Source organism: Urocampus carinirostris, chromosome 3 (genome assembly GCF_059441175.1).
Source record: "Urocampus carinirostris isolate Australia breed hairy pipefish chromosome 3, RoL_Ucar_1.0, whole genome shotgun sequence".
Taxonomy (NCBI): Eukaryota; Metazoa; Chordata; class Actinopteri; order Syngnathiformes; family Syngnathidae; genus Urocampus; species Urocampus carinirostris.
Window position 1 is genome coordinate 33,178,131 of NC_142351.1, and position 13,447 is coordinate 33,191,577.

General features: G+C 42.1%; 1 protein-coding gene across 3 annotated transcripts in view; it reads right to left on the reverse strand.

Annotated features, from left to right (window-relative positions):
- Nucleotides 1-303: 303 nt before the first annotated feature.
- The window catches only part of tafa5l (TAFA chemokine like family member 5, like), a 76,490-nt gene continuing 63,346 nt past the window's right edge, over nucleotides 304-13,447 (reverse strand). Inside the window, exons 4-5 of one of the 3 annotated variants that reach the window (XM_088331539.1) lie at nucleotides 6,469-6,523; nucleotides 304-1,472 (exon numbers count right to left, since the gene is read on the reverse strand). In XM_088331539.1, coding sequence (XP_088187665.1) covers nucleotides 6,500-6,523 — 24 coding nt within the window. In that variant the 3' untranslated portion in view covers nucleotides 304-1,472; nucleotides 6,469-6,499. Of the gene's footprint in view, nucleotides 1,473-6,464; nucleotides 6,524-13,447 lie in introns of all 3 variants that reach the window. The other 2 variants (XM_088331538.1, XM_088331540.1) reach the window with 2 other exon arrangements.

Below are 13,447 nucleotides of genomic sequence, written 5' to 3' on the forward strand. Positions count from 1 at the left end.
TCTGCAATCCAATTCCAATTTTTCTCCTCCTTCAGCCATTCAGGGTTGACAAAAAAGTTTTTAAATCAACACAAGATTATATTTCCTTGTGCATCCCATTCTCTTCAAGTTTAACGGCCGTTAGTGTGATTGCTTTGCTGGATTATCGTCCCATGGACACCTATGCCTCTAAGGGTCTTTTTTTTTTTAGTTGTTTTTAGATTTCTGAGCTTAGCAACAACATGAAAAGACTGATTGGTTAAATGTGAAAGCACACATCTAGAAGCAGCACAACCAGGGAGTAGCAATGGAAGGAAGCTGAGAGACAATTTGAAATTATTTAATAAGTAATGATGGACAAAATATAATGAACATCACATGATTCAGATATTGTTTTAGGACAGCAGGGAAGGCTTTGTAGGCCCGCCGCTGCTTTCAACATTTCCACATTTAGTGATTATAACGCGGCTGGTTTTGAGGTGCAAAGTATTTTTTCATTGCTCGTCAAGTTTATACGAAAAAAACTCGACACCCTCATCAGTCCTTGTTTTAATGAGGGCACGATATTGCCACCCACAACTAAAATATTATCATTTTCTTGCTGACATATTCACGCAGTAAGTTGCGGAACAATAAATATGCAATGTAACTTTGTTATTAAAAAAACAACAAAGAAACATTAAAAAAAGAGTTTTTTTCCTTCGCAAATTCAGGCCTTTCACCAGCATCGTAGAGTTGAATTGTTTTCTTTACAGTGAGGCCATAATCTTTTTCCCTGTCTGATGCGTTCCCATCTGGGCGTGGCACAAATTACAGTACAACACAATATGAATAATGCAATACGATGTGATTACGTTCACAGTGTGTCTCTAGAGGTGCGCAAACACAGGCGCTGAAACATTCATACTAAGCCAGCGCTGTTATCATAAATGCTCCCTAGGATGTGAGCTCCATTGACAAAGTATGTTCCACCACTATGTAAAAAAAAAAAAAAAAAAAAAGAAAACCCCATGTTGTATGATGAGTCTTTCAATAGGAACGGTAGATGTCCATGCTCCAAATTTGTCTTGTCAAAAATGACATCTGTTTGCTTTCACGCTGAGTTTGTGTGTGGTGGCAACGTCCTTGTCGGGGCCAGTCTGATGTTAGAGGTGGACCAAGGTATTGCAGTATTTAGAAAATATCCTTAGAGGGCCAGAAAGTGACAAAACAAGAAGATGAAGGGGCTAATTTGGGTGAATATCTTACTGGGTGTGAGACCTCAGGACGGAATTGGGAATCCATTGAAAACTGTTTTTCTTCTGGGGTTTATATCAATGTTTGGCGACAAATGTAACCCCAAAAAAGAGTCAAGGAGGTGATGGGAATTTGCAGAGACGGGGAAAAAAGCCCCAAGTAGAGATACTTGGGGCATTTGTGAAACTTTTGGTTGCGTAGATGTAATCTTTTGAAGTGATTGGCCACAGCTCGTCTCACATCGTGGATCAGTGAGCCTGTTGAGGAACAAACGATTAGAAAATAGAGGAACACGCTTGACAATCGTCAAACTGGTCATCTCTTGCTTCGTTAACTGGTTATATCCCTTTCATTTCTTTTGAATACAATTTTTATCATACACTTTTTTCTTAGCTCAAAGTAAGCACTGTAAGTGACAAACATTGATAAATGTATGTGGCAATGCATTTATTTATATATTTCAGGATGAGTGGATTACTTCCCACAATGCCTTTCTGTTGTTTCAGTTCAGAATTTCATGCGCTTTATAAAGACTTTGCGGATCAAAAATACAATGATCATGTCAAGTCATATTTATTTGCATAGCCCTTAATCACAGGAAGCCTCGAAGGCCTGTACAATACTGTATTTCACTGGTCCCCAACCTTTTCTATACCACGGAAGGGTTTAATGTCTGAAAATATTCTTGTGGCCCAGACCAATAATAACATGGGGGACTAAAGATAGTGTGATGATGACATAACAACATAAACAACTAGTGCCTTTTCATTTGTATTTGTATCCATTGTAGTTTAGTGGGTAGGATCCAGCCTTATTCCTGCCATGATCCGGGTTTGATTCCCCTTGCATCCAACTTTTGCAATTGTGATTAGCGATATATTTTGACTGATCAATCAATGCACAAATGTGGTATAATCAGGTGCATCTAATAGTGTGGAAAATTTGGTTATTAAATAATGATTTACAGTAGCAAATATAGTGCAAGCTATATATGTTAAATATGCTATATAAAACAGTAGAATAATGAGAGAAAAAGGATTGTTATAAATACAGTAATCCCTCGCTGTATCGCGGTTTACGTTTCGCTGTTTCAAAGCTCCAAGTATTTTCGAGGATTGTGTTCTGCATTCTGATTGGTCAACAATCGCCAAGATCTTTTTCTGTCTGTGACTACCTGTTCGTCAATAACGTTGAGTCTGAGTTGTAAAAGTACTAAAAACAGCTTAACGATACCAGCAAATCTTTTTCAATTTGGACTTTCTATAAAAGCCATGTAAGACAGGAGCACCAAAAGGCAGAGGAAGATATTCTCTATCGCCGACAAATTTGGAAGTCATAACGTACTAAAAGAAGGTAAAAGTATTTTTACACTACATTTATGTTTTCAAATAATGTCCACATGATGACAACACTATATCACCTGGAGTAAAAAAGTGGATTCACAGTAGTGCAATATAGCGGAAAGATTGTTTTTAAAATTATATTTTGACAATACAGATGTCATTTATAAGAATAATATTTATAAAGTACAGTACTTTTGTTTGTTAAACAACACATTGAGCCTATGAATTGGATGTGTTCTTTGTCCTTAAAGCATAATACTGTTTTAAATAAACAAATAGATAAAGGTTTTTACTTCGTGGTCTATCGCGAGCTGCGAAAGATGTGAAATTACTGTAACTGAAAAAAGAGATAGTTCCAATAAACAAATTGTTGAATTCCAAATGTAATCAATTTGATCTTCTCTGAAAGTGGTTATGTAAAGTCTTTTTCTCAGCCAATCTTCCAAACAAGAACTCGTTTGAATAAAAATAGAATTCGACGATGTCTGGATATATCGGTAAATGCTAACAAGAAAGACACAATTGACATCCAGAAATGTGTATATAAATCATTCTGACACCGGAATGTGATTCAGTAAATCCATAAAGTATCAAACAAATTCTCAGGATGAGGAAATACATATTTATGGTGCCCCCAGTCCGCCTTTTCTCAATGTCCTTGGTAATTGTGCGTGATTCATTTTGTTTTCTCAGCGGAAGCAAAAAAATCAATCTTGCAGTAAAGCTCACACATTCAAAAAGCCTATGGATTTGCAAGTATGTTTTTATTTTGTGAAAAAGAAAATCCATATCAACCAGCAAAGTCAGGCAGAGTGAATGACATGAATTGTGTGTAACAGTATAAAGAATGTAAGATGGACAGGGCGTCTTCAAATACTTTCACGTAGTATAAGAAAAACAAAAAAAACTTGATGAAACCAAAACATTTGAACCAAAAAAAAAAAACAGAAATAAATGGAAGGAGACGAAGAGGAAGGCCGCGATTGACGTGGATGGATGGTGTTATGAGTGCACTGCAGGAAAGAGGTCTAAATAAAGGAAAGAGGTCTAAATAAAGCTAGAGCTCTTGTTGGTGATAGGAATGAGTGGAGAGGTGTAGTAAAAGGATAGTGGGATGTTTAGACGTGTTCCAAGGGGTGGGCAGGGAACCTGTTTGATGCGGCAGGGGTAAACCAGTGAAGGCTGTCGGGCCCTGCTGTTGAACAGAAGAATGTGTTGTGTCATCCTGACCTGAGTGACATGGCCGCTTTCTTGTGTCCCGTTTCTTGTGTCCCCACTATGGGTGCCGAGGTGCTTATCTTGTTTGGGTGCTTGGGCATTTGGCTTGGCCATGGCCCTAAAATATTTTTGTGTGTGGTTTTTGCTACTTTTTCCCTTTTTTTATTTTCTTTGTTTTTGTGAATGTGTTTGTCTTGTTGTCGGTCACCCCTCTCGAGGGATATGACCAGGGTAGATAGATAGATAGATAGATAGATAGATAGATAGATAGATAGATAGATAGATAGATAGATAGATAGATAGATAGATAGATAGATAGATAGATAGATAGATAGATAGATAGATAGATAGATAGATAGATAGATGGATAGATAGATAGATAGATAGATAGATAGATAGATAGATAGATAGATAGATAGATAGATAGATAGATAGCATATAATTGGATAGATAGATAGATAGATAGATAGATAGCATATAATTGGATAGCTAGATAGATAGATAGATAGATAGATAGATAGATAGATAGATAGATAGATAGATAGATAGATAGCATATAATTGGATAGAGTTGAATCCTTCCCCTTTGAAATATGTCCTCCTAATTATGAAGAAATACTATATATTTTGAGCGTTCAAGCTAAATTTACAGTAACATACAGTTTTTTCAAATGTATGTAAAAATTGTAAACTGAGCAGCACCATATTTAATTGGATTCTAGTTCCAATCAAACCTTCCCTATATTCTTTGAAAGCTACTTATTGAAAATTGTGTCAAATGTTTTTTTGCTCAATGTAAATTTTCCTAAACAAATGAGGGATGCCTAAGGCAACACATCAAATCATTTATGATTCTTGGTTAACAAAGTCTACTGAACACTGAAATACTACAATAGAAAAATGTATATATTTTTGTAGTCATTAGTTATTAACATTTGGGAGTTTCTTCCTGCATTTTAATTTCCATCACAGGTCACTTATTTTATCACAAACTGAAATACAGAGACACCTCGCTACTTCACGCTTTGGTTATTGCTGGTTCCCTACTTTGCGGATTTTCAGTTGAATTGTCTATGTGGTCATTGATATCAACATATTGTGCATTCTGTTTTGGCTCTGAGCAGACAGCACACAGCTAATGCTATCACGGGGCAGGTTAGGGAGGGTTTTGTGGGTTTGTAGGGGTGGTATTGAGAGTGGGACTTTAATAGGCTAGTGGATGTTGTCAGTCAAACGGCAGGCCGGGCGTACATGTCAATGTGTCCCCCCCCAACAATAAACAATCAGCGGAGTACGGCTGCGGCTAAGCTAGTTTATTAGCAGCTCGTTACATTGAAAATAAATTCATCAATTTAAAAACAAATCTTAAGGAAAGTAGGAAGAGTGCAAAGAAATGGTGATTACCAGCAGGTGCTCCGGGGATTGTTATTGGGTTCGGGAAGTGACTGAGGCGGCGTCAGGAGACAAGGCAAGAGTGAGGCTGCCGGTCTGGCCCTTTTCTACGGCTAGGCTAACAACTCTCTAAAGCCATCCTTGCCGAGCCTCTATCTCAAAACGCCAGATCCATTACCCATGAAACGGATGACCTAGAGCTACAATTCATAGGGAAACCGTTAGATTTGAGACAGTTATATTTTAATCATCGCGGATACCTGGCTTAATTCGAAAGTACACAAAATCGCCGTGCTGTTAGCCAGCCGCTCTCTTAATCACATTCTTACTCTGAAAGGAGAAGCCCTCTGATTTTGTCGTAAATGTGTATAATGACAATAAAGACCTTCATTCAACTGCTACTCTGTGTTCTGTGTTTTCTCTTGTAAATCTATAGTTGTTATTTTGATGCAGTTGTAGAGTAAATTGCTTTAAATTTAATTGTCTAATTGATCTAATTTAGAATCTAATTTGGATGACACTGAATGGGCCAGCAGGTAGGGGTCATGGTTTCCCACCCGAATTAGTTTGACAGCCTCATATTGTCCTTAGCAGTTTTCATGAAGGAAGCAATACTATTACCATATCTTAGTTTTAACTTTATATTATCGATTTTTCAGTTAATTGATATGGATAATGATTGATCAGTCCAGAAGGAAAATAGTAGATAACACACAAATAAATAATGCACGTGTTTGATACTGATAAACTACATTTATTTACATGACAAATATGGAACCATGGCTTGGTTTTGCCATGTTTCCTGGCTGGGGAGACGAAGCGGGGGCTTTTGGCCTTTTTGGTCACCACTGTCCTCGGGCGGCCTAGGTCGGCGAGCCCTTTGAACAGAACTTCCCCCATCCCTCTCCGAGCATGTGTGGAGGCAGCATGATCAAAAAATAGTGTTCAGGGCTTGCGTTTGGGTTTTTATTGGTGTGGGAAGTCCTGGTAGGAGGGGCGTCTTAGTCGCCGCCCTGTAAGTGGAGTCAACTGTCATCCTTTCTCCTTCACAGTGGTATACTCTCAATTGGTAAGGATGTCATCTTGAGGTAAGTTTGCCCCTTTTGGAGTTTTTTTTTTATGAAGGTGCGACGCTGCTTTACAGATTTTCACTTTTCGCTAGGGGTTCTGGTCCCCATTAACTGCGATAATACAGTGATTTCTGTATTTGATCTCAATAAATTGTGTAATATTTTATGGATACTATAAAATAGGTAAAAACGTGATAATACCTCTGGTGATTAAATGTAATACTCACATACTCGCAGGTTGTCTTTTTCCCACTGTCACACCCTATGATGGCTCCTTGGGCAAAGGCTGCAAACAAATAATAGATCAACGTGAATGAACGTTTGATTGACCCTGCCCTTCAACACGCTAGCTCTGGTGCCGAACATATGTTCATTTAAAAGCACAGATGCAATTATATCCAAGTTGAATGGACTTCTTTTGGTAAGGTTCTTTGCTAACAACAGCTCAACGTAGACATGTATTTTTCTCCTCGACTGGTTGGACAAAGCAGCCTCCTTGTCATCCTAATATTGGTAAATGAGCCGCTTTTGTATGGATAATGACTCGGCTAATCATAATCAAGGAGCTAATGGTGTGTTTAACCAATCTGAGAAGCAGAAGCGGGGAGAATGTTGGAGTGCCGCATTGGCATTCCGCAGCTCTCCCATTGGCTGTTCCAGGAGTTGTGTTTCACTCATGTCCGCCCGACTTGGTATTCCGCAGCCTGCATGGCTTGTCATCCTGCTAGTTGTCACAGGCTTCGTCCGTCCGAAGGGCCTGTCCGGCACCGGTTACGGAATATAGCCAACAGAAGAGCTGTTGATCCGTCAAACATCTCGCCGGCATGTCATCTAAATGCTAAGTACTTCTTTAAATCAAAACAAGGAACCAAATACGTCCGCCCGCAGGGATCAAAGCCACGACAGCCCAATGGAATCAGAAAAGCAAACCTCAGGCTTTCTTTCAGATTCAAGGAGCAACTTAGAAAGGCATTGTACGAAAGCTACGGATACGATGGATCTTAAGACATTGTTACCGATACTGATGGGCTTGAATAAAACAAGAGCACGGGGTTTTCAAAGGCAACCACTCTGTTTTGACGAGAAAATTTAGTTAAAATAAATGTAAAGGTAATAAAATGGGAAAAATACTAAAATTATCGCATAATTTTGCTAAAATTACTGAATAAGAAAAACAAAACAAAAATAATACTTTATAACATTAGATTATACTTTTAATACTTTATAACAAGTTCCATATTTACGTAACAAATAATTAAAATACATATAAGCTAATAAATGAAAAAACATGCTCCTTTAAATCACTAACTTCAGGACCCACCATTCCACCCTCAAGACAATCTTCGACCCAAATCAAGAATGAAAAATGTCCACTTCTCAAATATATCCAACAAAATAATTTTGAAATGTTTTTCTCCCCTTAGGGAAATTTATTTTCACCGACTGTAGGGATGTACAGTCAGAGCTGTCGCAGCAGAGTGTGCGCCACATGACCGATTTACAGCACCTGGTATTCCCAGGCAGTATCCCATCTGAGTACTTACCCAGCCTAACCCTCCTTAGCTACCCGAGAATGGGTGTTCTTTGGGTGGCATGGCCCTAAACAGAACATTAATGCCATGTACTGTTAATGGGTGTAATTGAAACTTCGTTTTTTTCTTAGTATTATTTTGCCAAGGCAAAGGCCCATGACCCTCTTTTGGTTCCTGACCCACCAGTTGAGAAATGCTGCTGTAAATGAGCAAAGTTCTCTTGCAATAATTTGTTTCTATCATTAGAAAAACCTGAAAATATACACTAGTTAAATTAGAAAAAAAGATACACAAAATGAGAAAAAAATATTCCCCCGATGGGTATAGTGTGATTGAGCATTGATGCAAAAATCCAAGATATATTTTAAAACCTCAAGAACCTCTTCAAGTATTTTTAGGTACTCCCTGGGGTACTGGTACCCAAATTTAAGTAAGTCAGACACATGAAACTAAAACCACAGTACGGTAAGGGTTGCACGAGGAATAAAAAGTAATGTTTTTGTGCAATGATTGATCAGTCAAAATAAGAGGTAAAATGGGGCGTTAAAAATCAAGCCCGACCCGACCTGGGCCCGCAGGTATTAAAACCCAACTCAGCCCGACACGACCCGGGCCCATGGGTATTAAAGACGAACCCAGCCTGTGCATGACCAATGAATTTGATTTGAGGAACTAAGCCCGAAGCAAACACGAAATTTCTCATTTTATTTGTGAGACTCTTGGGGGGGAGGGGTCAGTTGGGCACCACTGAAAATACAGTATTGTGTCGCAAAATTGCAAAGTCAATACGAAGCGCATGAGATTCTGAAATTAATAAAGAGAAAAGCCTTGTGAGAAGTAATCAAGTCAACATGAAAAATATAAATAAATGTATGGTTGCATGTATTCTAAACGTTTGGCACGTTCAAAGCTTAGCTTGAGCTGAGAAAAAGTGAAACAACATTTCAGACCAAATTTTATGCACTTTCCTCTTATCTAACATATCTGGTAACTGAGTATGATGATGGGATAAACGCTCATGTCTTTTAATGTGTCATCTGTATCCCTTGTGGGCTAGTGGATAGGATCCAGCGCTCTACTCGCCAAGATCGTGTTTGATTTCCGTGGCATCCAATGTTATGCGATTGTGAATAAACTAGGTACCAGGTAAGGCTTTAATATTCAGTCATGTCTCACTCGTGTTCCAGCCAAGATGCTCATGCTACACTCATCTGGCATTTCATGCGAGGATAAAAACCTTCTATATCTGTGTGTTTCAACTTAAATTACTCAGTGTTAGTAGAGCTTTCAGTAATAATTTTAGTCCGGCACAAAACTTTAGTGTGATACCTTTCGAAATTAGACTAAAACCATCCATATTCTCCAAACGGTTCAAGAACAGCATTCAATTTACATTGGGTACGTCTTGGATTGGGATTTTGGTCAAATTTTACAGGAGCTTTAAGGGGTTAAAATAGCCACATACTAAAATAAATTCAAAATATTAATAAAGCGTGTACCTAGATTTCGATAAGTATTTATGAATGTAGATAATTAATACATCCATAATATGTAGTTATTTCAGGGATTACGATCAGACTGGGAGGGAAGACACTTAAACATTATTTTCTTATTTGGCAATTGCATATTTGATATCGATCGTTGTTGTGTTTGTTTTCCACTTTTCCTTACCCTTATTGCCAACTTTCTTGTGACCTATTGTTATTGTCACGGTCGCCTTGGTGACCAGTCTGCCCCGCCCCCTGGGCAACAGCTGAAAGCAGTTCCACTAATGGTGGGTCTGTATTTAAGGCTGCATGGTGGGCTCTGCGGTTGCGGTTTTAGGGGCGGCAGTAGCTCAGGAGGTAGAGCGCTCGTCTTGGGATCAAGGGATCCCAGTTCGAATCCCGGCTTGTCCGTGTTACATGCCGAAGTGTCCTTGGGTAAGACACTGAACCCCTAAGACCCCCAATAAGCAGGTTAGCGCCTTACATGGCTGCACGGCCGCTATTGGGAAATGTGAAGCACATTGTAAAGCGCTTTGGGAAGTCATTGACTTGAAAAGCGCTATAGAAATGCAGATCATTTCATTTCATTTCATTTCATTAATACTCATTCTTCACAATCCCGGTCTGTTATGCCTTGTCCTGTTTAGTCTGTTATGCCTTGTCCTGTTTTAGTCTGTTATGCCATGTCCCGTTGAGTTCGTGCCGGAGGAACTCTGTATTGTTCTGTTTTGCCCCGGAGTATTGGGCGACTTTTATTTTATTAAATAAAACTTATGGATCGTCAACGCATTTGAGTTCTCCCTTCATGCCTCCTGCCTCTGTTCTGGTCCGGTCCCCTTCCACGCCACCACGTCTCGTGACAGAATGAACCCGCCAACAATTGAACTCAGCGAACGATCCCAGCGCGACTTGGGGAGAGCTGGAGTGCGCAGTTTGGCAGGCGCCTACTGAGTTGGCCTTCCCTGCCCGTTCGAACCACGGCCCCGCCCGTCGTGGCCCTTGCTGTGCCTCGAATGGGGTCCCAGGAAGAATTGACGCCTGCCTGCCCGACTCCCGTGCCGATTGCCTGCTATTCCCTCTCCCCTGCGTGCAAGTCCGACTCCGACTCCGCTGCCCGTCGGGCCAACTCCGACTCCGCTGCCCGTCGGGCCGACTCCGACTCCCAAGCCTGCCTGTTCGACTCCCAAGCCTGCCTGTTCGACTCCCAAGCCTGCCTCTTCGACTCCCAAGCCTGCCTGTTCGACTCCCAAGCCTGCCTGTTCGACTCCCAAGCCTGCCTGTTCGACTCCCAAGCCTGCCTGTTCGACTCCCAAGCCTGCCTGTTCGACTCCCAAGCCTGCCTGTTCGACTCCCAAGCCTGCCTGTTCGACTCCCATGCCTGCCTGTTCGACTCCCATGCCTGCCTGTTCGACTCCCATGCCTGCCTGTTCGACTCCCATGCCTGCCTGTTCGACTCCCATGCCTGCCTGTTCGACTCCCATGCCTGCCTGTTCGACTCCCATGCCTGCCTTGAGTCTCCCTGTACTGATTTTGTTCAGTCTTCCCTGTCCTGTCTTGTCTGTTCTGAATCTGTTACCCCCTGAGTCTGACTCTTCTGAACCTGAACCCCCTGAGTCTGACTCTTCTGAACCTGAACCCCCTGAGTCTGACTCTTCTGAACCTGAACCCCCTGAGTCTGACTCTTCTGAACCTGAACCCCCTGAGTCCGACTCTTCTGAACCTGAACCCCCTGAGTGCGACTCTTCTGAACCTGAACCCCCTGAGTGCGACTCTTCTGAACCTGAACCCCCTGAGTGCGACTCTTCTGCATCTGATCCCCCCCTGAGTCTGACTCTTCTGAATCTGATCCCCCCCTGAGTCTGACTCTTCTGAATCTGATCCCCCCCTGAGTCTGACTCTTCTGCATCTGATCCCCCCCTGAGTCTGACTCTTCTGCATCTGATCCCCCCCTGAGTCTGACTCTTCTGCATCTGATCCCCCCCTGAGTCTGACTCTTCTGCATCTGATCCCCCCCTGAGTGCGACTCTTCTGCATCTGAACCCCCTGAGTGCGACTCTTCTGCATCTGAACCCCCTGAGTGCGACTCTTCTGCATCGGCCTGACCTGAGTGCGACTCTTCTGCATCGGCCTGACCTGAGTGCGACTCTTCTGCATCGGCCTGACCTGAGTGCGACTCTTCTGCATCGGCCTGACCTGAGTGCGACTCTTCTGCATCGGCCTGACCTGAGTGCGACTCTTCTGCATCGGCCTGACCTGAGTGCGACTCTTCTGCATCGGCCTGACCTGAGTGCGACTCTTCTGTAGAGGCCTGTCCTGTTTACCTGTTCTGATTTTGCCTGTCCTGTTTACCTGTTCTGATTTTGCCTGTCCTGTTTACCTGTTCTGATTCTGCTCTGATTTTGCCTGTCCTGTTCTCCTCGGTTCTGCCTGTCTGTTATCCCCTGTCCAGCTTGCCCGCCGGACCCCCCCCTGCCGAGCGCCGATTCCGATCCGCCCGACGCAGATGGCGCCTGCCTCTCCCCGTTCCTGCGTGTTCGGAGGAGGGAGCGGCGTTGCCCCAATCGTGAGCGTCGAACCATTCCGGGGCGTGAGGTTGTAATTTTTTCTTTTTTGGGACCTCGGGAGCTGTCCCTTAAGAGGGGGGCTCTGTCACGGTCGCCTTGGTGACCAGTCTGCCCCGCCCCCTGGGCAACAGCTGAAAGCAGTTCCACTAATGGTGGGTCTGTATTTAAGGATGCATGGTGGGCTCTGCGGTTGCGGGTTCATTAATACTCATTCTTCACAATCCCGGTCTGTTATGCCTTGTCCTGTTTAGTCTGTTATGCCTTGTCCTGTTTTAGTCTGTTATGCCATGTCCCGTTGAGTTCGTGCCAGAGGAACTCTGTATTGTTCTGTTTTGCCCCGGAGTATTGGGCGACTTTTATTTTATTAAATAAAACTTATGGATCGTCAACGCATTTGAGTTCTCCCTTCATGCCTCCTGCCTCTGTTCTGGTCCGGTCCCCTTCCACGCCACCACGTCTCGTGACAGTTATGGGCAGAAAAGGGGAATAAACCAATGAAATCACAATAAAACGAGATGTGGTCCCTCGCAAATACACCAATTAACCGAAAAAAGTAAAAGAGATCCAGCAAGGAATTACTGCCATTTACTATAAGGAGTGTAATGGACCCTCCGTTTTTTCTTCTTTTTAGAATTATTTTGCCATGTGAAAGGGCCATTCAAAACGAGTTAGCGACCTACTTTTGGGTCCCGACCCACTAGTTGAAAAACACTTCTCTTCAGAATCTCAAATTCCTGAATCAAGCTAAAAGTGATTTGGGTAAGGACGAGTGATTGGTTAGCGGCTTGGAAATACAGTAATGGTTTCATGGTATCTGGCCTCTCCGTGGAGCAACCTTGTCTCTCTGCAGGTCTAGGCTATCGACTGGGGACCTTCTTAAAGTCGAAGCGGAGTGCTGAGGCGGCAGAAGAGGGCAGCACGATGGACTGCTTCTACTAATTAAAAGGGTAACAAGGTGAATGTGGCCCCGCAGGACTACACAGTGCCAGAAACAGGCCAAGGCAACCAGTGCTTATCGTCCATGGCCGCTAACAAGACAGGAACTTGGAAAACATTGATTTCCTCTCGGTGCCTAGGATGAGGGGGAATCACTCACAGGGACTTTGCACGATAATGTAACGTACATTTTCAGGCCTCCTCTCGGAGATGGAGGTGCCCCCGTTTCAACATGACTTGTAAACATCAAGTGCTTAAATAAATGATTACTTCTTGCAGTTCAAATGAGGTGTGCTGCCTGGCTTTCGGAGGAGTGAGTGAAAATCGTCACTGACATAGTAAAAGGGAATAAACTAGCATCACATCTTAATCAACATGGAATATTTCAGGATCAAAGTATTCTTTTACAAGATTATTGTGCTTCACAAATCCACCGAGGCAGAGTGACACTTCAAAGAGGCCATGTTTGGCTTCTTGTTAAAATTTCAAAAAGTTTAGAACCCAAAGAAAATTGTGACAAACAAATATGTAAACTGTGTCATGCTGAAGAAAGATCTCTATTGGATGCATGACAATGAAAATATTGTATCCTAGGGTGATTAAACAAAATGAAATTAAGAAACTGGTAGTCCGATTCAAACTGTAAACATAAATGCTAATCTTCCTTGTTTTCTGTTTCTTTGAGCTTTTG